General features: G+C 39.5%; 1 protein-coding gene across 3 annotated transcripts in view; it reads right to left on the bottom strand.

Annotated features, from left to right (window-relative positions):
- Positions 1 to 4,666: 4,666 nt before the first annotated feature.
- Positions 4,667 to 27,206, bottom strand: part of EPM2A (EPM2A glucan phosphatase, laforin) — a 44,983-nt gene continuing 22,443 nt past the window's right edge. For 2 of the 3 annotated variants that reach the window (XM_087775423.1, XM_087775425.1), the window contains exons 3-4: positions 12,666 to 12,907; positions 9,344 to 11,271 (exon numbers count right to left, since the gene is read on the bottom strand). In XM_087775423.1, coding sequence (XP_087631549.1) covers positions 10,991 to 11,271; positions 12,666 to 12,907 — 523 coding nt within the window. In that variant the 3' untranslated portion in view covers positions 9,344 to 10,990. Of the gene's footprint in view, positions 4,725 to 8,667; positions 8,708 to 9,343; positions 11,272 to 12,665; positions 12,908 to 27,206 lie in introns of those variants that run through there. The other variant, XR_015708351.1, reaches the window with a different exon arrangement.

Here is a 27,206-nt window from a genome sequence, read left to right on the forward strand (position 1 = left end):
GGAATTTCTTGCCAGAAGCCACTGTGAATGCTTGAACCTTATGCCCACAGAAGACAGAGCAAGCACTTGAACAGAGATATATTATAGCTTACTAAGAGAAATTACACCAGCTCTGGAAATCGCTTGAGCTACAAATGGTCAGAGCCTGAGGAGAGTGTAGTACCCTCTATGTTTGCCCTGTTCTAACTCTGCCCTTGGCTTCTGCTTGCAGCCACTGCCCAAGTCAGGGTGTTGGGCTGGGTGAACCCTCAGTGCGACCTCGTGCAGCTGCTCTGTAAGTGAACCGCTCTGTGCAGCTATGGCCTATGGGAGAACAACATCCTTAGCCTCACTTTAGAAATACAGAAGCCAAGACTAAGTCTCAGACCCTGTTTCCAGGATATCTCCAGGATGCAACTCATGTTTTTGAGCTGAGCAAACAAGGCAGGCATAGGGATTGCCCTAGAAATCAGAAAAGAAATGTTATTCTTACAGGCCCCTGGGAGACACCAAGTATAAATCAAAGCAAACTCAAGCTGCTGGTGATCAGTTCTCATTGACTGTTCTCATTTAGCCACCCACTTCACTGCCGAAGCTCCGCCACCAAACAGAGGTCCTTGGACTTCTGCCACTTCTCCTCCAGGACAGATAATTGGAGTACAGAGCAAACTCAACACAGTCCCCTTACTGTGCAGCATTTTGAAACACCTCTCAGAAGTCACTAGGTTATAAAAAGCCAATGTACCTGTAGTAAAGAGGACTGCTTGTCTTAGCATTTATGTTGGGTTAACTGTTAAAAATCTGAGTTAATATTTTATGAAATCAAAGAGCAGAATAGCCTTGAGCTCGATTCTGTCAGGGTCAGGTACCCACTTACACCCCTACTTGTCAGCAATTTGGGGGAATCTGCTCCTGTGCAGCCAAGGCACTCTGCTGGTCGCAGAACTGCTGTCAGCAACAGCTGTGAACACTGGCTGAAGGAATTGTATTATGGGCTATGAGCAGAGGGGAAAAATAACTAATGGTAATCAGTGAACAGCTTCAATACGTTTGTGCCAAAACATAGGCAAAGAAAGATCGAGATATAGAAAAAATATAAAAATAAGCAGAGACCCATTCATAGGAAACTGCTGTAGCTCTGGGATCTAGTATGCAGCTCCAAAGGCTCTGTCTGAGGCACACATCATTATTTGTGTGCTGAAGAGACCTAAAGACCATTCACAAACATTGCAAGTTGCCAAAAGTTTTTCAAGACTAGCTGTCTTCACTGAAGGAGAAGGAAACACATAAGGGTTTCCTGACTAACAACTGATGTGGGAAAAGCCAATACATTGGTTCAAATTATGCCTAGAAGGACTGATGGAAAAATCATGCTAAACTGTAGTTTTCAGATTCTTCATCAGGGAAATTTATTTCTATCTCTCTTTCTATCCACCTATCTATCTATCTATCTGCTATGATTTCTGCAAATTTCTTGGAGGTGACCCAAGGCCACACAGAATCATTACACAGTTTTATGCTTCTCCCTACCAAGTTCAGGAACAATGAAGGAACAGATGAAAAGATGGAGCTGCGGCACAGAGTACTGTTCTGGTATTTGGCAAGCCTGGAATGAGCAGTTACCAAGAAAGGGTAAGGAAGACCACAGAGAATAAAAATTCCACAAGTCAAAGAATTTTCCTCAAAATTTCTGTAGTATTTGAGTCTGTTTCAAACCAGAGGAAAAGCAGGGGCAGAAAGCAAGAAGAAAAGTACAAGAGTAAATGTGTACAGACTAGAGAAATGTGTACAGACTAGAGAAAAATCACATCCATGCATAACACAACAGAAATGTTGCTAAAAACTGCAGGCTTTCCCCAAGACACTGGAGAGCTCATTTGCATTTCTAGCCATTACGTATCTGAAACGTATGCATTCATTCTTTTCATTTGCAGTCCTGAAAACTCTGATCTTTGGTAGGCCTTCTCTTCGTTTTATTTCTTTTCCAGGCAGGCGTGTGGCACGTGAAGACAGATGCTCAGAAAACTCTGTTGGTGCGCACAACACAGTTTTCAGATATTGTATTTGTAATGCAGTCCCAACACCTATTATCACCCATTCCCTTGAAAAATGAAGTGATTTCACTTTACCACCTTACACAGCTTGTTTGAATCACAGTCATGTAACAAGCGAGTGTCCTCACCCTTTTCTAAGGGCTCACAACTCATGGCATTTGCTGGGGGCATTTTGGTTGCAGCAATGAATCAATTTAGAACTTGTCTCATCAAAAATCAAGGTGGAGAATGCAGCAAAGCACTTAGGCACCAAGTGTAAAGTTTTCAACTTGAAATCCCCAGGACTATTCTTATACTGAAATTTCCACAAGCAGTAAATGCTTTGTTAGATCAGTTTCTATCTAAAGGAGGTGTCCCCTGAGCAGAGCCTTTCAGAGTGCAGAAGGAGAATCAGCAGATCATCTGTCTGAACCCACTGCTAAAAAAAGCAAAGGTATGTCGATGTGCATAAGCATGTCTTCTGTTTGACTTTAACAACTTTTTTCAAATCATTTTATCTCCTGCCTTGTCGTATGAGAAGCAGATAATAGCAGGATAAACATTCTGGTAACTACTGCATTTCTCACCAATGTTTGTTTTACAGGTGTGGGGTTTTTAACACAAATTATAACACAGTGAACCCTGGATCTTTACAGCAGCACAAAAACATAACAGTTTCAAATCTTGTTATTTTTTATATTATTATCTGTACTACCCAAGCATATGTTTTAGCCTGGAATATAAGACAGTAGGTGAGTAAAAAGAAGAAAACTGCACATTCTAACCTCAGTAATACCCCAGTAAACCAGGATGATCATCATTAAAAGCACAGAAATTACCCTAGATATATATAATTTACATCAATTTCTGGTATGATTCTTTGGGGTTTTGTTTTTTGCTTTTTAAATCAGGGTGCCACTGAAAGACACCTTGAAATTATTGCCATTCAGGGAAGCAAAATAAGAACCACGTTTACAGCTAAAATTAAGTTATTGATTTCAGTTCCATAAGCAGAAATGCATGAATGGCAGAGCTCAGCATTTTCCAAAGTGTACTCAAGTCATGTTCCCAGCAATCAAGAGAGACCTAATCAAATTTTTTCCTCTCAAAAATAATGATCTTGGCAAATTTTGTTAAACAGCTTGCCAGGCTTTGCTGTTCCTGTGGATATTGTGTGCTTTTGGTGATGGCTGGGTGCTGAGATGTATTTGTGTCTCACTGCCACATTTCCTCAGTCCCTGTGCTTGTGTCTGCTAACTGCTGAATGAGATATTTCCAAGTGCACTGAAATAAGAGTGACAGTATGACTGCGTTGGTCACACCGCCACCCCCACAGAGCAAGCCCTGCTCACACCTCATCTCTGAGCCTTTCTCCAGGTTCCTGGCCATTTCCCAGCTGCTCTTGGCTCACCCAGCTCTGCCTGGACTGCCTCCCCTCCCTGTCAACTGGGGTTGTTTAGTCTGGAGAAGAGGAGGCTGAGGGGAGACCTTATTGCTCTCTACAACTACCTGAAAGGAGGTTGTAGCGAGGTGAGGGTCGGCCTCTTCTCCCTAGTAACGAGTGATAGGACGAGAGGAAACGGCCTCAAGCTGCGCCAGGGGAGGTTTAGGTTGGATATTAGGAAAAACTTCTTCACCAAAAGGGTGGTCAAGCATTGGAACAGGCTGCCTAGAGAAGTGGTTGAGTCTCCATCCCTGGAGGTATTTAAAGAACGGATAGATGTGGTGCTCGAGGACATGGTATAGATGGGCTTGGCAGTGTTAGGTTAACGGTTGGACTCGATGATCTTAAGGATCTTTTCCAACCTTGACGATTCTATGATTCTATGATTCAGCAGACCACTGCTTTCTTCAGTTCATGTATTTTTCTACTCCTGCTTCTAAATCTTTCTCTGGTGGTCCAGGACATATCTAGTTATTGCCTTGAAAAATGTTTTGTAGTCCTTTGCATGAAAATAATGCAGAATAATGCATTTATTTTACCATTTAGGAAGGGTGGAAGATGTCAAAAATTCAGAGCAGCATTTTCTATTTTAGTTGCCCATAGTTGGGTGTCTAAATTAAGTTAAATTAAAAAAACCCAAACCTAAAACCGTACCACAAATAAGATTTTCAGTGGTGCTGAATCATGATTGCTTTTGTAATTCTCTGAAGAGGGCACTTGGGTGGAAAGTGCCATGTAAGGCACCAGGAAGACTATAAGTCTGACTGAGGATGATGGCATCTGTTCATGCATCCTTATTTCCAGGTGAATAAGATATCCCAGTTGGGAAGCAGGCCAGATCAGAGTCCTGGTTCTTATTGCTAGACCCTCTGTTGCCTGTGAGTGCCATCAAACTGCAATACTCACACACATACCAGGAAAGTACGTTGGGGACACGGACAACTCCCTGTGAAATTTAAGCCTATCATTTAAACATTATTAACATGGAGTTACAAAGTACTTGAAATAGCATCTGATCAAGTGCTCACAGGCACCCACACAGCCACTCTGGGTGGAGGCACTGAGAACAGCAGCTGTCCCATCCAATTATTGGTAGAGGACTGAGGTTAAGTATCCTTTGTGTTATGTTAAGAAACAGAACAACTCAAGTAAAGAGATTAAATAATCCATTTCACCTGCAGAGGCAGAGGCAGAACGGGGTGCAAGACCTGTCTCGTGTTTTCCAGTCCACCATTCTCCTGGCTGGGTCCCGCTGGGCCATCTTCGTTCTGCAAGATGAGTTTTAGCTCCTCAGACATCCACACAGCAGCCTTCCTCTGAATTTGGCCATCTCTGCCAAACTTGGTGATGGTCTGAACAATGTCATTTAACAATTTAATAATTAACTAACTGGGGTCAGGGCCACTGCTACTCGGAGTTACACTTTCCCATTCTGGTGCTCTGGCTTTAAGCACAGGTGTTGCAGGACAAAAGACCTCTAAGAGGCTTTCCTGTTTCAGCAAGACACATGTGAAGAGAAAGACTCCATCAAGACATACGCTTGCCTAGACTTCCATCTGGAGCTATCATTTAAGCATATTTTAAGAGATGCCTTTCACATTAGCTCTTCTAAAGTATAGTCTTATTGATCCTATTTCAGAAAAACACATCTCTACGCAAGGGATTTATTTGACTGCCAAACCACAATGCACCAGCAACCACTTTTGTCCTCATAAACCTTCACCTGCTCAAGTGCACTCCATGAGTTAGTTGCCCAAGAGAGGGTATAAAACTCGTTTGTGTTCTGGAGAGCTTACCGTTCCACATTTCTTTCTTTCTAGAGCTAAATATTGTAAGCCTAAATAATGTGGTAGCATCCCTTTAACTGGTTAGTGAGGTTTAAATACCAGCTATACTTTTATCTAACATATTGATTATGTTTTCAAATGAGTTGTGGTGTTTGCTATCCCACTGCAAAATATTTTTCCCTTTGACATTAGCTAGGATTATACTTTATAAATTTTTGCCTTTCTCCACATACAACCTTTATATTCATTTCTTAACCTCGGTGTTTATGTATTTTATTGAATTTTTGAAGATTGGATTCATTTTCAGCATTTGATCTGTTGCATTGACTTTGGGCTGGCCGCCCAACTTAAACATGGCTGCTACCCTTGGATGATGGCCTGACTGTTAATTATTTCCCCGCTGAAACTGCATTACCACAAAACAAATTTTGTTATAATGACATTAAGTAAAGACCACAGAAACCTGCCCAGCATTAGAAATTTTTTCTTGGCAGCTGTTTTATGCTTTTTCCTCACATAATCTACATCAAGAATGATATATCATTTAATATTTTACCAGCTCATGAATAAACAGGCCTTCTATTTTCCTTGATGTAAATATACAACATCAGCATTAAAGTAATTATCAAATCACAGACATTATCCTGTAATCTTTATAAATTCAGTCTCCCAAATAAGACAACATGTTTAAGCACAAAAAGGTTGAATTATATAGGGCTAAGGTTCACAGTGTCACCATACTTGTTTTACAGGGTATAACAGTTCTTATTTCCTTATCCCCAGACAAGCCTTGATACGTAAAAAAAGGTTTAATAAAATACACATTACTTATCTTTACAAATACAGCAATTTTAAGTCACAAAGCTGTTTATAAACTAGTCAAGACTGGAATGAAGCATCTTGAGGTGAAAGGGCAGAGCAAGAGGAAAATATGTCTCATTAAGAAGGAACACCCTATCGGTTCACCATTAGCATAACTGAAGGGCCAACAACATGTATTTTGATTGCTTATATCACAATTATGCAATTATGCTAATATATGTTAATGCCATTGCCCTTGAAAAAACTGCTTTCCTCTGTTAATTTAGGAAGAAGATCAATTATGAAGTCATATGGTTTGGTCTTGCTGTTGGTGATGTTGTACTGCTGAGTAACAGAAAAAGGATTAATTCCTTTATACTTCCACCATTCCAAAGCCTGATCCCTCAGCACAGCCCCTTTCCCTTTAAGTTATATACATGTGGAAAATAAACCACAACTTTCTCCAGCAGAATATTTTTAAGGCAATAACTGCGGAGGTGTTGATTTACCACTAAGAATGTAAACAGTTAGAGTTGGAGGCAGTCATCTATATCCTGTCCTCTGCTACATTAATCCAATTCCATTTTAGCTTAGGGCAGCCTAATGTTCATTATCCTTCAAGAAGGTAGGGCCTGCTTGCCAAATATATGCTTTTGCGGTAGTTATTATGCTTCTAAATATTTTTCCATAATTTCCTGTTGCACAGTCCCAGTGTATTTTTTTAAAGAATCATATTTTTTTTTTAACTCTATCATTGGTTTGAAACCTCTCATTGCAATTTAATGATGAAGAATAAAAGAAGCAACAGGGTAATACAGTTATGGCAAATGTGTTTGCCTACTTCAAATCAAATGTTTTTTCTTAATTACACACCAGTAAAGTCAGCAGGTTTTATAAATTGGAACTCACAAAGGACATCATAGTGGGTAATGGACATCATAGTAGGTAATGGAGTAAGTCTGACTTTTTGCATTCTTGTTTTAAATAGGGATTTTACTACCTGCTCCTGCACAACCTACAGCCTATCTTTTTCCTTTATCTTTGCCCAAGAGGGCTTGGCTGGCAATCTGAAATTTTAATTCCACCCCAGAACAGAGACACTGTTTTGCACAGGTTTTTGTGCAGCGCGCACACCTCAGTTGCCAGTTGCAGACTTTCCAACTACTCCGGAATACAACCTGGTATAAAACCTGCAGTCCTGGCCACATCCAGGGCGTCACTGTGCTTGGTGCTGTACAAACAGAAAGGGAAGACTGAGAACTTACAACCAAAGCAACTAGAGTAGATAAGTGCCAAAGGGACCAAAGTTCAAAGTGTGAAATAACAAGTAAGGAGTAAGGGAGAAAGGAAGGTATTCAACAGTTGCACCAGCCAGCCCAGTCTCCCTTCACCAGGCTGCATTGCTTACCTAAAAACGTCACACAGAAGATTCTCATTAGTACTTTTCTGATGTCAAAAGGAAAAATACTCACGAAACTATACCACTCAAAGCCTGACCCATCCCTCAAGGGGCTGTATTTGTTACAAAATCACTCGTAAGAGCTAGGATTGCTTAGCTCCTTCATGTACATAGCCCTGAGAAAGAATATATACTATTGTTTGGCCTAATAATGACATCGAGATACTCTAAGTACCTGGAGTTATAAATGGTCCTATTCCATGTAGTAAATTCTACTTTCTTTTTTAATTTAATACAACCTGGCTGTAACAGCACAGAGAATACTGATGCTCATACCAGCAGAAAACCATTTTCCCCAACTGATGCTTTTCAGTGATGAGTTAAGAAAACATTTCTACCTGGCTCCTGTTACTGTGTATGTATTAGTTTGGCTTCTTGGGCCCACTTTAAAATAACTGTTACTGTTTATCCGTTTCTAATTCTTTCTATAGGAGTTGTTCTTCTCTACATTTTGTAGGACTTTTATGACTAAAGTAGTAAGGAAATATACAAGTATATGAACAACAGACTGTCTTCATCTTTTCATCCAAATTGCACCAAGAGGCTAGTCTGTGGAAACAGCTAATGATCCAATCAGCATAAGAACATATTACAAATTGGAATTCTAATAGATAATCTCTAGATGCAGATTTATCATGCAATTATACAGTTGGAGAAATGGAATATTTTTATATGATTGCTTTTTCTGTCGTTGTAGCCTCTTGCAATGATCTCTTTAGCATTTAAATTCCCAGTTGCATTCAACAGACAGGGCTTTGAATGAATGTTACTCGACACGGTGGCCTTCAATGAGGAAGGCAGGAAGGTGGCAATGAGGAAAAAAAGTATGCTACAAATAGGTACAAAGGGACCGCAAACCATGGGATCTCTTTGCATTCTTTGTTAATGTGATGTTGGCAAGTTGTTTTCATGTAGTTCATCAGCTTATGCAATCTGTATATGATATAGTCCCCCAGCAGTGCAGCAGACAAGCAAACTGAAATGACAATAAACAATGAATCAACAACCCCCAACCCCTTGCTAGGGCTTCCTTGCATATGTGGTTTCTGTATCATTTGAATTTCTGCCCTAAAAATGAAGCGCCAGTCTGCTTCCATTGCCAATAAAATCAGAATTATAAATAGCCGATATAGCACAGCTACACTTACTTAGTCATATACTTACTTGTTTGTGACATGTTATGTACTGTTCAGTCCCAAAAGCCCTAAAAAAGAAATACTGTTAGCTGTGAAACAAGGACCAAAACCACAAGTGCTTGTCCCAACATATATTACAAGTTGCATCTGAGGGGAAGGACTGTCTGTTGGGGATGCTTGGAAACACATTCCAAGCTTGGGGTTTCAAATGTATCTCAACTGAAATGTAAAACTTAAGCGAGTTCTACTCTCTACTTCTTATGCCATCCTCCTCCTCTCAGCACTTGATTTTGAGAGGCACATGGTAGCAAAAGCTCACCTTTTTTACTTTAAGCTCAGTCAAAATGAGGTAACTCCTGGGCGCTCGTGGGTGCTCAGCTGTAGCTCTGCACATTCGCATGAGAGCCCAACGGCCAGACAGCAGCACTGACACACTCCCTCTGCTCTCCGCATCAGGCTGGGAGAAACAACCCCTTTTTTTTGGTCTTTGGAGGTATCAGAGGTGCCATATCACCCACACATCTTTGCTGTGCTGTTTTTTGAGATCTCCTCCTCAAATGCCCATCAAAACTGACACAGCATACCAGACAAGAAATGGGCTGTTACCATTAAAGTGGCTGGTCCCACTTCTATATAGAAATATCAGTCATGACCCTTTTTGCTCTTCATGAAATTGGAAGCCAAAGACATATGACAAAATGGGCTGCTGGAACTGTCAGTATGTTTTTATTTAATAGAGAACTTTTCTCATCCATTTTCTAAACAGGCAGTGTTACTTCAAAGGAGAATATAAGAAAAAAGTCATGATCAAAACCACACATACAGAATAACTTAAATAAATGTTTTTCCTTTTGAAGACAACTGAAGTATAGGATAAATAAAATGTATTATATTATTCTGGACATTCTCCATAAGCAGTTCATATCTAATAGTTTCTCCATTAAGTATTCAGGTAATCAATATATATCAGCTAAACTACTCTGGCACTGACTGGGTCTTTAGAAGGTCAAGTTGGCTGGAAAAAATGAGATTTCACTGACGAATAAACCTATAGAAATTAAGTTTCTTAATGTTTACACATCCTTAATTCTCTGTTCTTTAGGAAATGCTTTCTCTCCCTTCTCTCTTGGACTTAAACTACGGCAAACTGGTTTTACCTGAGCAGTGCTGGAAGCTGTTGGTGCCACTGCTTAGTTTAGCTAAGAGACTGAGCAGCACTGGAAAACATTAGGGAACATCCACAAAGCCAACATTAGCCTACTGAGACTAAGCTCCCGAGAAACTCTCCAGAGAGTTGCTCTTTGCTCCTATACAGGAATGTATTTGCTTCACTTGGCTAAATCTAGCATCTGTGAACATCCACACACTGCTTGTGCAAGAAGAAGAGACTTTTGCTATAGTGAAGAAATTCATCTAGGTCAACAACACAGAGGCTGTGGCATCAGTCATGCACAGACACTTATCACGCAGGTCTTACAGGTCCTGTTTTAGCCCAGTGGTTACTGCTTAGATTGACTTGGCACCTCGGAAGCCCACTGTACAGCACTGCATAGACCAGAGGAGCAAAATGTATCTGTGACTTAGAGATCTCACAGCCTAGGATAATGTCATAAATAGTAGTCCTTCCCTGCAACAGAGTAAGACTGCAGTAAGTGGAGCTGTTTCCTCTCTTCATGCCACATCCCAGCATAGTCCCAATGTCATAAAAGAATATAGCTTTAACTATTTAACTATTTAACATTAACTACATAGGCAAAGAGAGCAAATTTTAGTTCACTGCATTAGACATTAGCTTTTTGTTTAAGACACTGAGTTGAAAAATCAGTTTCCTTCTGGTCTTTCTCATTAACACCACTTGTCTACAAAATTACTGGAAAACACTTCAGTAAGGTACACTCCACCTAAAATAACTGAGCAGCTTTGACGATGATCAGCTCCATCTTAATCTGAACCTTAATCCAGTCAAGCTTTGTATCTGTTTTTCTGAGAATGCCTTCTCTTTCTTGTCACGGAAATATTGCCAACTCTAACTATTTCACATCAAGTCTTATTTAGTGTCTACCCTAAAACCTCCGTTCCTATAGGCAAGTAGTTAAAAGAAAATCTTAGTTTTCCTTTGCAGAGTTTCTAGGTCTCATACTTGCAGAAAAAAGCTTGAAAACAGGAATCATATCAGCTTAAAGAAAGCAAGTAAAAAAACCCTCAAAGGCACTTTTTAAAAAAATTCTCACGACTTCTATGACAAGCTTATAATCTGAAGAGGAGAGGCAGGACTCTGACTCATGATTTCTAAGTCCTTGAGGTTCAAATGTAAGGATTCTTTTTCACCTTCTTTTTTCTCTTCTGCTTTTCTACTCTTGTACTTTGCATGAGGAACGAAGGTGCCCAAATTTCTGGTAGAAATCGTCTTCAGCACGGATCAGAGCTTCCTCATCAATGTAGACAACTGGTCTCCTGGAAGCCAAAAAGTACTGCACTTTCCGCAGGCTCCATCCCATCACGTACTTCAGCCAGCCACTGACAGCAGCTGTAGACCTGCCAACACCCGCGTTGCAATGAACGTAGACAGTGTGTCCATTCTCCAGTAGCCCGTGCAAGAGGCAGACAGCTTGTGGCAACATCTGTATTCTTCCTAAGGTTAAAAACAAGGCACGTTCATTTGCATTTGAGAAAGCTAGGTTCACGGTTGAGATTATGTCTGTACAGCCTGATGCACTGTGAATCACAATGGCAAACCTGACATATTTGGGGTTTTTTCTTTTTTTTTTCCAAATGACCTTCTACCCTAACCTTTGTTTCTTCTGGCAACATAGACTCAGATCACACAAAATCTGTAAAATGCCCCAGTTCTTCTCTAAGTATACATCCTGATTAACACTGAATGTGTGTGGCATATTCTTTTTCACAAGGACTGAGATAGGGCAGCAAATTGCATCAAACAGCACATCTTACATAGCATTAAAGTTAGCAAGCCAAAAGCACAATGTTTTTTAGTACCAGAGGTTTGTGAAGCTACCTATGTACTGCTGCTTTCCAAAACATTGTAATGAAGGCCACTATGTCAATAATAAGTGAGGGAGGGAGAGCAGAGGAGTATTTTCCTGTACAACTTAATACTGTTATGGTTTAATTGTTTGCTAAGCATATGGTTAAACAACACAGAACGGTCTTTCTCAATCCCAAAAGGACAACTCTACCACATTTCCTGATGCCTTTCCCCCTGTTACCCCAGGAACTGAAGCTGCAAACATCAGAACCTAACATTTGCTCATGGCACAGATGAGCACTGACATTAAGCCCTTTCACATCCCTGTTTTAAGGTTTCCTGTCTTCCCTGATGTCCTATTCCTGATAAGACAGTTCTCTAATTGTGGCAGCAGTATTTCACTCTGTTGAAAGCACTCTCTTCTGGTAGGCTACTCGCTTGGAAACACGCACACTTTCTAACCTACTGGTTGGAAACAAGATTTTGAACTGAGCATTCCAATGGAGGAATTAAAAATATGACATGAGGTGCTATGGGTATTCTAAATGTATTGCAAATAATTATATATGACTCTATGGAGACTTGTAAGACTGGGATACTATAGTTAAAGAAAAATTATTTGCTGGGGGAGGGGAATAGCAGAGACAGACATACAGCGCTGTCTCTCCATTTTTAACCAGCAAGGATGGCAAGCTGTCCTGCTGTGCAAGCTTGCAGTCTTCCACCTACACAGCATATTTTCATTATACAGGCTGAATTCAAGCTGAAAGCAAAACAGTCAAGCAGTTATCAATGTCATATACCTTTAAACTCAAATACACATATACTGCCAGACATGAAGTACTTTAGATGGCCTCTCCATCTACAAGAAAATATGGATAATTTGTTAGAGACAACACACACAGAAATTACACCTTGTGTGTTAGCTATATTTTCACACAAAATTTACATAGAAAAAAACGCAGTCATGAAAGTGACAGATTAGTAACTCAAAGGGTTTGTTACTATTAATTTAGCTGCCAGAGTGGTCTGAGCATTACCTTCAGTGCTCATGTCTGGGGTTGGCATCCAGACATAGGCAAGACCTTCCTCTTTATACAGTTTCATGAGTATTTCAGGGCTCATGGGCTCCGGGTAGCGGTTGCAGCCCCAGGAATTCTGAACAATGTCCCATTCGGTCTGGAAGTTCATCACTGCTGTAACACCCAGCTCGTGCTTCAGCTTCACAGTCACATGCTCCAGCTGCCGAGGGCAACTTCCCAGCCAGATGTTTGGCAGAATTCTAGCATTGAGAAAACATTGCAGTGGGATCGATTAAAATATCTTAACAAAGAAACTGCCAAGTTCAGCGGCTTTCCAGCTCCAAACCTGCTTAGCATCATCACGCAAACACTGCTAAGCACAGCCTTTTCACATCATGCAGTGAGTAGCTCCTTATTTCATTGCAGTTTAGTTGGTAATGTTTGATGCTGGGGATCAAGTTCCTAACCTACCACAAAGAGCCAGACGGTCTGAGAAAAAATGCAGAGCATAATTAGGAGCACAGGTCTCCAAGGCATCCATCATTAAGCTTGCAGTGGAAACTTACTAACATCACAGATTAGAATAAGAGAACTCCGAAGATTCATGCAATTTGCACCAAAAAAAAAGAGACCTAAAAGATTCACATGATCCAGATCTGAATTACTTTAGTAATAAGCCAAACACATAGAACTCTTCCAGCTTCGTAGCTACTGCTATAATGAAGAAAGTAGACAGAAAAAAAAAAAAACAACTTAAACTACCCTTCCGTGAGGAAACTCAAAAATGAGTAATTTTCTTCTCATTTTACTCTGCTCTTGTGGAGTCTAGTGGGAACCAAATGCAGAATTACAATACTTGTCTAGCTTCCCTCAAGGCCTGAAGAACGATAAGTTTTGCAAGAAAACTCGAGAGACGTGTAGGATGGGTAAACATCCATATTTCTGATACTTATCAAATCAAACTTCAAAACTTCTATGGTTTTACCATTGTTAATTATCATAAAACTATTGTATGTCTCAACAGATTTTGACATAAATATAAACTGAATATTAAGAGGCTTGTTTTCAAATGAGGATTTTTAATCTGCACATGCAATTAAATTGATGGTATCTTCAATGGATTATCTACATGCACAAATTATTAGCGATCTATTTTAGGTTTTTTTGTTCGCATAAACTTCTATTTTGAACATGCAATCCACAAACTACACAAAATATCCCTGCAGTTGAACATACAACTCTGCAAACATTAACTGCAAAAAAGTAAAGCCAACCTACAACAAAAGCAAGATCCTCAAAAATAAAATGTCTGCCATGCATTTCTTATGGTCTTGTCCAATTTTAATCTCAGAGACAAGTAAGAAAAGTCTTACATTTATTCAGGAGCAGTTACTCCTATAAACAGCCCTTAAATCATCAGGTGGCTACTTCCATTCCACTATCCCAGTAATAAGTGCTTACTAGCATTTAATTAAGACCTGTAATTGACAATGATTAAATCCTGCTATGTTACTACTGAAAGATTGTCAAAAAGAAAAATTCAAATCCAGGAAGCACTTTTTATTATTGTTTCCTGTGTTTCAGCTGCATCCACAGTGAGTTTCATATCAGCTACACAAACACAGCCTTTAGCCTTAACAGCCCGTTTCAGTGAGACAATGCGCTTGATCTCGGTATATGGTAACTGAGTCCAATTTAGACAAATATATTCCATAGCAAATAACCATTTCAACCATGTTTCAACAGTGAGATCGTCTGAAGAGATTTGACTTAGTTGTCGTGTCACATCCATGTTCTGGTCTAGAATGCAGTGAGAGTATTTCCCACTGCTAACAGAAAATGCATTTGTTCCTAAGCAGCAAGCAAGCTTTAACCCAAAATTTCAGAAATTAACATTTACACCTTGAAGTCATTTCCTCTGTCACTTTTCTCACACTCCTGAACACTACCTTTCTAAAGAAGAGAAGACATGGAAAGAAAGAAGTTCTAATAGACAGGCTCTGGATTTCTTAAGTTACAAATTATATTCAGTTCATTTATTAAGAAATATCAATACCCAGTGGACTCCATGGCAACCTGAAGGAAATCCAATAAAGCATGACAATTGTGTATTACCATTATGTTCAAGGCACAATCCCACATGCTGGTACAGGAAGGGAGCTTCACAAAATTGCCCAAAATCCGGCATAACCAGCTAGAGCATTCCCACTGACCAGAGGGACTAGCGAAGGCCCACTGCAACAATTGCTTCGCTGCCCCACTTGCCCGTGTGCCAGCCCCACAGCAAACCCCGTCCTAACCTGAAAGAGTGACCGCTGTCAGGCTTCTGCCACAGGGATCCAACGCAATGACTAGAGCAATTCAAGGTGGCGAATGTAAGTTAAAGTGCCCTAACAGACGTTGATGAGTGGCTGGAGATGAGCAATGCCCATAAAACTCCACAGCAGAGAAAGAAAAATGGCAGTATCACTAATACCTTGTGACAATATGAGAATATTCTTTCAAGAACAAGAACATCTATATCCTTCCTTCAAAGGCTTTCCTGGAGGCTCATACATATGTAATTCTCTTGATATTTTGGGAAATATCTAATACAATAAGTTACCACGACAGGAGAGCAAAAGTGTGTTTTCTAGCATTTGATTGAATCAGGAGTGACTAAAGCATTCCTGAGATAAATAAAATTCTGGGTAGTACTCTTGCTTGTAGATAAATCAATGCTTTATAATTTTTTCCCCAATAATTATTTAGTGGGTGAACATCACAGCAGCACTATCTGCAAGACCACTGGGATATACACCATTTGTTTATTCTGGTTTTGTAGCCTAAAGGGTCTTGTCCATGATGAGACCTCCTGTATTTCACAATAACAATTGCATTTACTGAAGAATCTGATGGGTTTACCAAGTTTTTATCACTGTCTTTCCCTATAATTAACTAAACCAGTGGTGGCATTCAGAGAATGACGAAAACAACGTGTTTAGGGCAGCCAATTCTTGTGAATTATTTTTCTGATCAGGTCCTAGAGTTTAGCTTTTGAGAGGATCAAGATCCAACCTTGACCTTGGTCTTCATCTTTTCTCTACCCTCTGCCTCGTGACAAGGCACATCGCTTTAAATGGTGATACCACTGGATTATGATGACCCAGAACTATCATCTCGCATGTGCTCCTTCTTTTGCCATTGGCATCCTTTTAACAACATATAGCAGCTTATTCTTAGGTATTTGCATGCCTCTTCTGGGCCTTCCTTGTTCTTTTCTCCTGAACCTGTGACAGTGAAAATGCTAAGAGCACTTGCTAGAAATCAGATGAGGTTCCTGCACCTTTGTCAGAGCAATCTAGAAACATTGCTTAGATTGCTATCTAATGTCCTGAAATGCATTTACAAACAGACAAAGATTGTCAAGTGACAACATTCTGCTCTCCCGTGGAAGATCTGGACATGTTCAAATATTGCTTGATATGTAGAAAGCACACTGATGACTATCCTTGCCTTCAGAAATACTTTCCTAATGTCCAACATGAATAGCGCAGTCACAGGTCACAGTGACTTCTTGCCTCCACAATGGACACAAAGAACAGATTATTCCTTTCCACTCTGCAAAATCCATTTTCCTATCTGAAAATTACTAACACATACACACACACAGCGCCTTTTATTCTTCACACACACACACAAACAATTGCTTGTCATATATTCAAAACATTTGATGATTCTTGTTTGCCTTTGGGCTCTCCAGCTGGTCAACATCTTTCTTAAGATGTTATGCCCAGTACTGGAAAGAGGTCTCACCATTTCTGAGTAGAACTGAAGATTAGTTACTTCTTGTGCCTCAAAGGCAATATCCTTTTTAGGATTTTTATCCTTTTTAGGAATTTATAGTTCCCCAATTGTCCTTTTACAGCATGATGCTGTTGAGCTATATTCAACATGGAATTCTGTTTGCAAGTTAAGATCTCTCACAAGAGACGAGCCTACTCAAGGAGAGAGTAAAATCTGCCCAAACCAGAATTATTTAAGATTTTATTAGTTACAACTGCCAGTGGTATCAAATAAAACTAAATGAATATGCAGCAAAGGAGCAGATGAAATTCACAGTTGAATGCACCTCAGTAATACGTCCCAGAATAAATAATCTCAGCCATTCACACACATCACTGGGTTTTAAGTTAACTATAATCAATTAGAAAGGGAAACACTGCATGCTTGCAGTGATGCTTGTGAAAGTGTTGCTTCATAGAGAGGTGTCCTGGTTTCAGCTGGGATAGAGTTAATTTTCTTCTTAGTAGCTGGTATAGTGCTGTGTTTTGGATTTAGTATGAAAATAATGTTGATAACACACTGATGTTTTAGTTGTTGCTAAGTAGTGCTTACACCAGTCAAGGACTTTTCAGCTTCCCCTGCTCTGCCCGGTGCACAAGAAGCTGGGAGGGGGCACAGCCAGGACAGCTGACCCAGGCTGGCCAAAGGGCTATTCCATACCATATGACGTCATGCTCAGTATATAAGCTGGGGGAAGAAGAAGGAAGGGGGGGACATTGGGCGTGATGGCGTTTGTCTTCCCAAGTAACCCTTACGCGTGATGGAGCCCTGCTTTCCTGAGGATGGCTGAACACCTGCCTGCCGATGGGAAGTAGTGAATGAATTCCTTGTTTTGCTTTGCTTGTGCACGCAGCTTTTGCTTTACCCATTAAACTGTCTTTATCTCAAGCCACAAGTTTTCTCACTTTTACTGTTCCGATTCTCTCCCCCATCCCACCGGGAGGGAGTGAGCAAGCGGCTGTGTGGTGCTTAGTTGTTGGCTGGGGTTAAACCATGACAAGAGGTCAAAGTGGTAATATTAGCCTATACACAGAAGTGAACTGAAAATAACAGAAAATTTCTAGTAACCTTCTAAAAATCAATGATCCCATTCTATGCACTCCAACTTTGAACTTTCTATTAACTATTTTATTGTATCAAAAAAGATACAGAAAAATGAAAACATTCAAAATACAGGAGCTGCCAGCTATTTCTTGTGAAAATAGTATCATATGAGGGCAGACTAAGAATTTAGCATATTTAGGAGGGAATTGGATAAAATATATGGGAGAGGCAAATCAGCTGGCCCTATCTATATAAAAGAGGTAAAGAATCTCAACTTCCATATAGTTTTACCTATAAAGCAACTACTAAGAGATGAGAAAAATGGCAGATTTTTTTAATATTTTGTTTTTATTCTTGCATCTTCCTCCAAAATACTGACAACATAGGCAAATATCAAAACAGAGGACTCCCTGGTTTGGTCTTGTACAAGAATTCTGGTTTCATTACGTTCTCTTTAAATAAAGGACAGAGAGATCTCTCAGCAAAATGCCTCCTTACCAGTGAAATAATAATGTAGAACTGAGGGGTTACAGCACTGACATTTCATTGCACATTGCACAGGGTACGTGGGTAAATGGCTGTGGTCTTAATCCCTTCTCCTGCTGACTTACTGATAAATTCTCCTTGCAGAAGACAAGCTGATGGAGGCTTTGTGATGAGAGGCTTGACTTAAGTAGGATTGACTGAACACAGTCTGATGCACTCAATTGCCCAGCACGCAGACAGGCACTACAGGCCAGAGCAGGAGAGCAAGGTTTGATGATACTGTAGTCTAACTCACAGAACACCAAGATCTAATAGCCAGGCTTAATAAGATCACTCTTATCAATAAAGATGGATTAAATGGCCATAACCCTAGCAGAAGTCATCAGAGAAAACCATTGATTAATCATAAAACTATATCCTACTGAAACGACACAGCTGCAGACCTTGTAAAAACTACTTATATTTTTGAACAAAAAATTGCTTTTACCTAAATGCCAAAGGTAGAAGGAGCACAAGTCATTGCTTACAAATTTGCTCTGCTTTACCACTGAAAGAGTGCAGTTTATTGTGAAGTTAAGAATTCCATCTCAGGGCTTTAAATGAGGAGAATTAAATAGACTACAATGTAATTCCAAGGTGGTTTTTTTTTCTTCTTCTTCTTATTTGGCACTGTGATGAGAAGTAATTAAGCTCTGGCAAATTTTCTTCTTAGATGTAATTTGGACTACTTATTTAGCCTCTCACATGGGAGCAGACTTGGCAACTAAAAAGAAACACCTGCTTTTATCACTTTAGAACAGCACTTTGTCAGCTTAGCAATATGCAAAGTTTCTCAAGCCCTTGAATTCTGAGTGTTATACTTAATAGTGTCTTATTTATTCCGTGTTCACAAATTTATGCATGAATGTGGTATCAAACTACCTCATTTGCTGATACGCAGAGCAAATAAGCCATTAAGATTTGACCTCAAGCTGACAATGTGCTAAAATGAAAACAGGTAAGAATAATATCAAACCAATAACTGAAATATAGGGTTGCCCAGACATTCAGCTACAAAGCAGTTCCAGTGGTACAGTGCCCTCAGGTTCTGCTGTCTTAGGAGGAGATTTCCACAGCATCAGCTTGATGGCACAAAAGGGCTTGGTTGTCCCCTCGTCACCCACCAGTCTGCATTTACAGCAGGTGGTATGGTGCACTCTTCAGGTTGTGAGACAAGGAGCAACTATGCTAATGCCTAAGCACAGCACACCTCTCCTCCTCATTCATAACCTCCTGGTGGATTCTGACTCTGGGGAGGCCGGTAGGCTATGTCTGCTTTACGGATTGTCTAGCTTTGAACACACCAAGGATACAGGATAAGAAGGATCCATGTGAGTGAAATTAAAGTCAATCATGTAAGAGAAGTTTAGTCTAGATGGATCCACAAAGCTTTGTTTGTGGCCCATTTGCCCCTTCCACAGCAATCCCAAACATTCCTGTACAAGGAGCACAGGAGCTTTATTAGAAGGAACTCAAAAAAAACATCTCATAAGGACAGCTGCAGAGATGAAGGACAGCTGCAGAGATGAAGGACATTTCATACATCCTATCCCCTGCCACAGCAGGGAACATATTTGATGAAAACACCTAGACCTGGGAAGTAAACCACATTCCACACTGCAAAAATGACAATAATACTTGGATAAATAAGCAATAGCACTATGCCTGAGAGTCACAAAATAATCCTTCTGTTGTATTCAGTACTGGTAGAGTGTCATCAGGACGAATGGGAAGAAGGAGGAAGAACACCTGGAGGGTCCAGTAGAGAGTACCAGAACAATCAGAGGTCTAGAAGACAAGTTTTCAGACAAAAGACTGAAAGAACCAAGGGTTAATATCAAAATGAAAATACTGAGAAGTTCCAACCTCAACCACTCTGTGTATCTGGGAAAAAGGATAGGAGCTTCCAAGCATATAAGAGATGGCTATAAAGGGGCAGGATACTAATTTGTTCTCCAAGTCTGCTGTGGAGAGGACAAGAAGAAATGAACTTAAATCATGCTAGGAAGACTTAAGTTGAGATGAGAAAAGCTTTCTAATGGTAGGAATAGTGAGGTAATTGAATGGAAGAGTAACAGGGCTGTAGAATCTCATCACTGAGATTATATTATATTTAAGATCAGGCTGGATAAACCTGGAATAATTTAAATGTAATTGAGACTAAGAGCAAGGAAATGGACTGAATGCTTTTTGAGGTCTCTTTGAACCTATGATCTATGATACTATAATTGTAAACTTTAATTTCCATCTCTGAGATCACTACCTATATTAATTTATCAAGGTCCATCTTGAAATAATTTAGGTTCCTTGTCCTTCCTGCCCTATTTGAAAGGTCACGCCAGAATTCAGACATCATTCCTTTGATGTCAGAAACCTTGTTCTAATTTACACTCTACATTCATTCAGAAGCAATTAATATCCACTTGATCTTAAAGCAGGTTCCATTTCAATAATTCTTCGTCCTCCCTTGTACTAATTCCTGAATGTCTTTTACAAATAGTAATATATCCTCTTTCTCAGTCTTCATTTAACTGTGCTGTCTATCTCAGACACCAGAAGTAGTCAAGCTATGGTAGCACAGGGTTCCTTGCAAACCAATTTATTTTGCTCCAACTTCAGTGTCATAAAAGCTATGCGGCCTGTGGAAAATGCCCTCATTCATTCCAAGTGAGCTCAGGTATCTCTGCTTTTCACTGCAGTTTGTGATGAAGGCATATCTTATGTCAGGGAACCCCTGACACAGAAACAAAAAAGACTGTTACATTATTTTGTATTTTAAATGGGTTTGCAGAACCAAATTTGTTATGCCCATTCCTCCTGTGATGCAAAGAGGACGTAAAGTTCACCTAAGAAAAAACCTTGGGGATTCTTTTTGTGGGATATCTCCTGACCACAAAGTTCCTGTGAAGAAGGCAACACAGAAGAGGCAGTATCCTCATTAACAAGGATTGCACCATTACCTCAAAGGTCAATTACTGATAGATCAGATAAACCAGCCTGATACAGCTGGTCTCTTCCATGCCAGGACTAGAACATGTTCCAGACTTGTCCCCCCCTTGGGAAGTGGAAGTGCAAAAGGGATTGTAAACCATCTTTGTTCTTCTGACACCATAACAGATCAAATTTATCTAATTTTGTCTCTAGGATAAGTGCGCATGCTCCAATAAATTAAATGGAATTGCTCTCATTAAGCTTGCAGTGCATTTGAATCTATATAGGGAAAAAAACACACTGTAAGCTCTTCTCCCCTCTCATTCACCTCGCTCCATTAAAAAGCTTAAAGCCAATGAATTTATATCTATCTTATACATTTTTAATAATCTATTTTATCTCTACTCTAGATATGATCTAAAATAACTTGGTTATACAAGACTTTATGTACATGGCCCAAACTAAATTGTGGAAAATAAAATTTTACCCTTCCTGTATTCAAAGTGAAATATCTTATGTCATATTTCACTACGTATTTCTACTGTGAAGATAAGAAAGCAATCATTCATAAGCACACCAATGCCTTGTAGGACAGGATGTCCAGATCCAGCCTTATAGGACTTAGTCAGACTTTATTTTCAAACATACACGTAAGGTTTCTGATGATGCCTAAGGCGCACACTGCATGCAGCAGAAAGCAAGATTTGCCTTTGTAGGGAATGACTCTTCTCGTACTTTCATTTGTATAAACATTATCTGAAGCAAACGATGTGCCAATTAGAAAAATACAGCCTGAGAAGAGAATCAGGTTCTAAGGCTTGTACTGAACAACCTGGAAAGGCCTCCTCCGTTGGCTTGTGAGGATTAATACTTAAATGCTCCAATTACAGATTCTTGTCTCATGCAACCATGGTTGCCAACGGTTACTTCCCACATATGTCTCCATTAGGTTGCCAACATTACCATTTGTTTTGAATTAGAACAAATACTCGGAAACACAAGAACAACAGGCTGCTAAACTAAGCCAGATCATAATGAGCCATGAATCTCTTGGCATTAGGAATGAGAATTTCTAATATTAATGCTTAGCAATGGGAATGATGCCAGTACTGGCACCTTTCAGTTAAGGCATTGACTTAAACTGCTACAGATTAACTTTAAATTAGTGCCTGAGGAGTTTCAGGAATCATTGGCAAAAATGTCTTTTGTCTTCTCTCAGAGTTTACTTGTTAGCCCTTATTATCTATAATATTACATTGGTATTTTAATAGTATAAGTATATTAATAAGTATAATAATAAGTATTGCTTATTATTACTTATTTACTTATTAAGTCTACTTATTAGCAGCTGCTTAGAAATCTAGACTGCAAAAATAATAAAAGATAAATCCACTTCTCAAAATGCAGCATTTCAGATCCAATGGAAATGCTTTCCAATGCTTCAGAAACAAGCACATATTCATGAAAATTACATAATTGCAAAGCACAGTTTATTGAAAGGTGGCCTTGTGATCCACATGGCAGCATATGCACATGTACAGAATACTGGAATCCCCTCAGAACACCAACAGTCAGAGAAAGAAGCACATCTATCCCTTCTGGTACCATCCAAATATACATAGCTGGTCTTGACCGGCTCTCTTCTGTGTTCATTCCAGTTAAGATATTTACCCAGAATTTCTAAACCCACATCAGTTCATTTATATTAATTTTAAAGAGGGACAGACACATTCTAGAGTACCACAGGCTGGGGGACAACATCTTAGAAATATTGAGAAAACCTGAATCAATGCATCACCACAGTCAGCTACATAAATATCTAAAAGAATGTGTTCCCACAACAAAGTCAAATCAAAGGGACAACAGCTGCATGGTGCTACCATAATAAAATTGTCACAAAACTTCATTTTAGCTAACATACCTGGTTACTAGATTATAAACATACAATTAATAACCCTGGTGGATGAGTTGCCAACCTCAAAGGTTGAGGCTGAGACTGTAATAGAGCTACTGAGAGGCCCCACAAGGACCTGTGTAAGTCTTCTTAACACAGAACTGCAAAGTATAGTGGGATCTCTTGAAGAAGTCTTGAATGTCAAAAGGGAAAAAAAATCATTTGACTTAAATTTTATGAATGAGCAATGCTGCAGGTTTTATTGAAGCCCGAAGATTGACAAGAATTACCAAGGGTTATCTATTTTTTTAAACTGCCATTTTTTTTTATAGATTTCTTTCTTTTCCTAGCAATATCATTTCAGCTGCTTGGAAATTGAAATTGCAGGCATTTCAACAAATGTATTAAAGCGGTCTACTGTTACTAAAGTTTATGTAAATGTGTTTACATTCTCAGCTGAAGCCTGACTTTGTAAATTTGTAAAACATTACTCATACTGGATAGCCTTATTACCTAGTACTCAAATATATTTGAGAGGCTTTTTCCTTCTTTTATCTCACCAGATTGAAGTAACTCAGTATTACAGGAAGCTGAGCAATTCAGTCTTCTGTGGCGAAGGCAGTCATTAATGCTGTGTTTAGGAACGGCCTGCGCACGGCCAACCCTTCAAGCTGGCAGCCGGACTGCAGAAAGAAGGAACGCTGAAGAAATTTTATTAGGGAAGTTGCATATCCTCCTCATCAGACCTTCACCTTGGGAAAGTGAAGGCACTGGATATAATTGTTCTGAAGAGTTTTGAAAAGGCAGTCCTGGAAAAGGTAGAGAAACTAAAAAAATTAAAAAAAAAAAAAAAGGCTCTAGAAGCCCACCAACATCCACACATATAGACTAGCACCTAGCATCCACCCCTGATCTGAAAGACAGAGCCATGGAGAGTCTTGCTGCTGGCCCACAGCTGATGAATGGACTTTCTGCATGAATGCTACCATCTTATTCCTGGTGCTTTTCCCTCAATTACTTTAAATTATAGGTAGGTAGGTAGATAGACAGATAGACAGAAAGGAAGGGAGGGAGGGAGTAATGGAGGAAGCGAAGAAGGGATGAAGGAATAAAGATTCTACTTCATTATTGATCTTATATTCTACATTTTCTGCTCTCTGTATTAAAACTGAAATGCATATTTCCCCTTTTTCCTCTTCTTGCATGCCTAAAACCATCTTTTCTATTATTAGGTTTTTCAAATCAAAGAAAAAAGACATTTCATTTAAACTTACAAGCCATGGTGTCTATTGAACCAATAAAGAGGAAATCCATATTTCTCATAACTTGGCAACGTCTGTGACATTTGACTCAATTTTTATCATCATTCACAAGAGGACATACATTAAACTTCTGAACAATAGCAGGGATTATGTACCTGACTCCCTGAAATTAAATTTCCCAAAGTGCAAGCATTAAAGGAGGGAACAAGAGATTTTCAGTTCAGCCTCTTAATATGTTCCCTGGGAAGACAAACACAGTCCATTTCTTTGGTTTTTGTTTTTACTTGCAGAGAGAAAATTATATATTGGGAAATACAGCAGCAATTTGATAATCTCTATTTACTCTTGGGAAATAAAATACTTATGTGTCTGAGACAAACTTCAAAGGAACTAGAGCTACATTCAAGTTTCCTTTCTAATAAATAATTTTTTATCCTTTAGATAGGGTATAAAAACATGGAGAAACTTTTTAAAAATTATCTTGTAAATATCTAGAGTATTTAAGCATGAAAACTTGCGTTTATATCTCTCAGCATTTATAAAAATTATTGAAGATAGAGGTAGAATTCATAACTTAACAGCTTCAGCTTGCTGTGGTTTTAAATGAAGTATCTTTTACACTTTCCCCATTTCATTTGAGTTGGAACAACTATGCAGTGTTTATTTCAGATTTTCTGACTTTCAGAAATACAGTACACACTGAGCAAGCAAACACCAAACCAGCTAGTGGTAATAACCTATCTGATGATGTCACTTTTCACATTTGGGGATTGAAAACTCTCATTTTGAGGCTTTTTTTTTTTTTTTTTTTTTTTTTTTTTTTTTGTGAGTCAGCTGCAGGCTGGCTGGGCTAACCTGCCCTAGGAGTTGTGCCTGCAAGAAAACATGGGAAGGGTAGGCAGAGTGGGTCTACACTATAAACACAAGTCCCTGGTTCAACAGTTTCACCAGTTGTAAATTTTGGAGTTTTCCTAGCAAAGTTCTTCTGATAACAACCAAATATCTGAATTCGCTCCCTCCTGTTACACTAAATAGCAATAAGATTGAGTACACAATCTCTGCTTTTGAAAAAGAGCTTCTGGTATCTTTAGATAAACTATATAAAGAAATGACAGCGATTACAGGGCACCTAATAAATGCATGTAAAAGCTAACAGGGAATAAATATCTGTGAGACAACTGGGACATCATCTTTGGTGAAAGAGTGATGCTGCCCCTTCCCCGTTGTCCCGGCTGTGAGCTAAATTGCCCAGGATTTCACAGTCTCAGTCAATTTTGTTCACAGCCAGCATTGCCGGCAAATTGCTTTCCAATGGAGACAGAACTTTGTTCTCTTGCTGACAGCCTGAATGTTAAAGAGCAGAGAGGCAGGAAAAAGGGCTGAAGACCTCCAGAAGAAATACAGACAAGGGACAGGGAGGCACAGTAAAACAGAAAGAGAAATTAGAAGCAACAATAGATTTTGCTCCCTAACAGTGATACTCCACATAAAATTTGTATTTACTAGACTATCAACATTTGTCTGTTATATCCCACAGAGAAAAACAGAACAAATAAGTATGTTTACTCCTTGAGGTTTTTTCATGGATGGTTCCCAGTCTTCCTTCTGATTTTTGCTCCCAGAATGACACAAAACTGTAAGTTCTTCTTGAGAAGAAAGTAAATAATTTTGTGCAGCAACACACCTATGCAGAGATCCATTTTAAAAGGCAACGGTGGCTTTAAGCAAGTATTACCCATTACCAGCCAGCTGATGAAAGGCGTTCTTCTTCCCATCAACAGCCAGTCTTTGCTTGCTGCCATTTTATTAACGAAATACTCATTCCTGAACAACCACCCCTCTAAATAAATAATTCTCAACCAAATGATTGTTCCAAATGCCACATATGAATGGCAGAATGTTAAAGAAAAATTCAGAAAACTCACAAGACTATCCAGACAGCATGCAGAGCTCCCCTTTAGCTTCTTGTGTCCTCTTGCTTACTCCTTGTTTAGAAATTACTTGGCTAAATTACTAGCTCTTTTGAGTTGAACCCTGATTTCAGGTTTTCTTCTAAAGCACCTTGCAAGCCACAAGGTCCTGGCATGTGAATAAAACCCAGTTGCTTCCACGAAGCAGCAGCCAGTCTTTGCAGCTTTCTCTCCCTCTGCCATCTCACAACACTAGGTCCAACTTAGCTATGGACTTCCTACCAGGTGTTTAAAATTATTTTTAAAAATTTTTTAAATTTGCCAAATTCGCAGAGCTGACTAGAAGCACATTGAGCCATGTTCAATTTATATGTATAAATTATTTGGTTTCCAGAGGAATGACGTCTAGTAACTGCTGCCCTGCAGAGCTTTGTGCCGATGCAGTGTTACAAGCACCAGGACTCTTGCTGTGGTCCCATTCCTCCTCCTGCTGACACGCACAGGCTGACAGTCCAGCAGTGGCACTGCACACAGCTCAGAAAGCCCAGCCCAGCCCTGCGACAGACGAAACGATATTAACTTCTGAGATGAAAGTACACTAAGAGCTTTGTTGGTGCAAAAGCTCTCTTTTGCCTAGGGGGCATTACTGTTTAGGGTTTTTAGCAACACTATCAGGCAGCTAATGCACGTCCATACCACTTCCGTAGCCATCAGAGGTTAGGCAAGCCAACTGACTCTTCCTTGGTTAAGCCACATGGCAGTTTCAAGGGCTTTGACATTACTTCCGAGTATGATTCAGACCGTGATTAAGGAAAAAAAAAAACCAACCTTTTTTGAGATGTGTAATATCCAAAAGATTTCCTTTATCTTTCTTTGCAGGGATAAGGAATGGAAAGAACTTCACAGCCCTGCCTTCCCTCATGAGGAGTAGAACAAAGGCAAACAAGACATAATGAAGGTGCCATGGAAGCCATTTCTTTCTAGTACAGATGAGTGCTACGCACTACTCTGGGGGATTTGGTAATTTCTGAATGGTTAAAATATTCCATGTTTCATTAGAAATACATTGTTTTTCACCAAAACTGAAATCCACATGTCAGTGTGATTTGCCTTTATTTGCTATCAAGAATTATTCTAATTGCTCTATAACCTAAAGCAATGCAGAATT

This window comes from Nipponia nippon, unplaced genomic scaffold (assembly GCF_047370975.1).
Source record: "Nipponia nippon isolate SJK-2023a ecotype South Korea unplaced genomic scaffold, ASM4737097v1 scaffold_4, whole genome shotgun sequence".
Lineage (NCBI taxonomy): Eukaryota > Metazoa > Chordata > Aves > Pelecaniformes > Threskiornithidae > Nipponia > Nipponia nippon.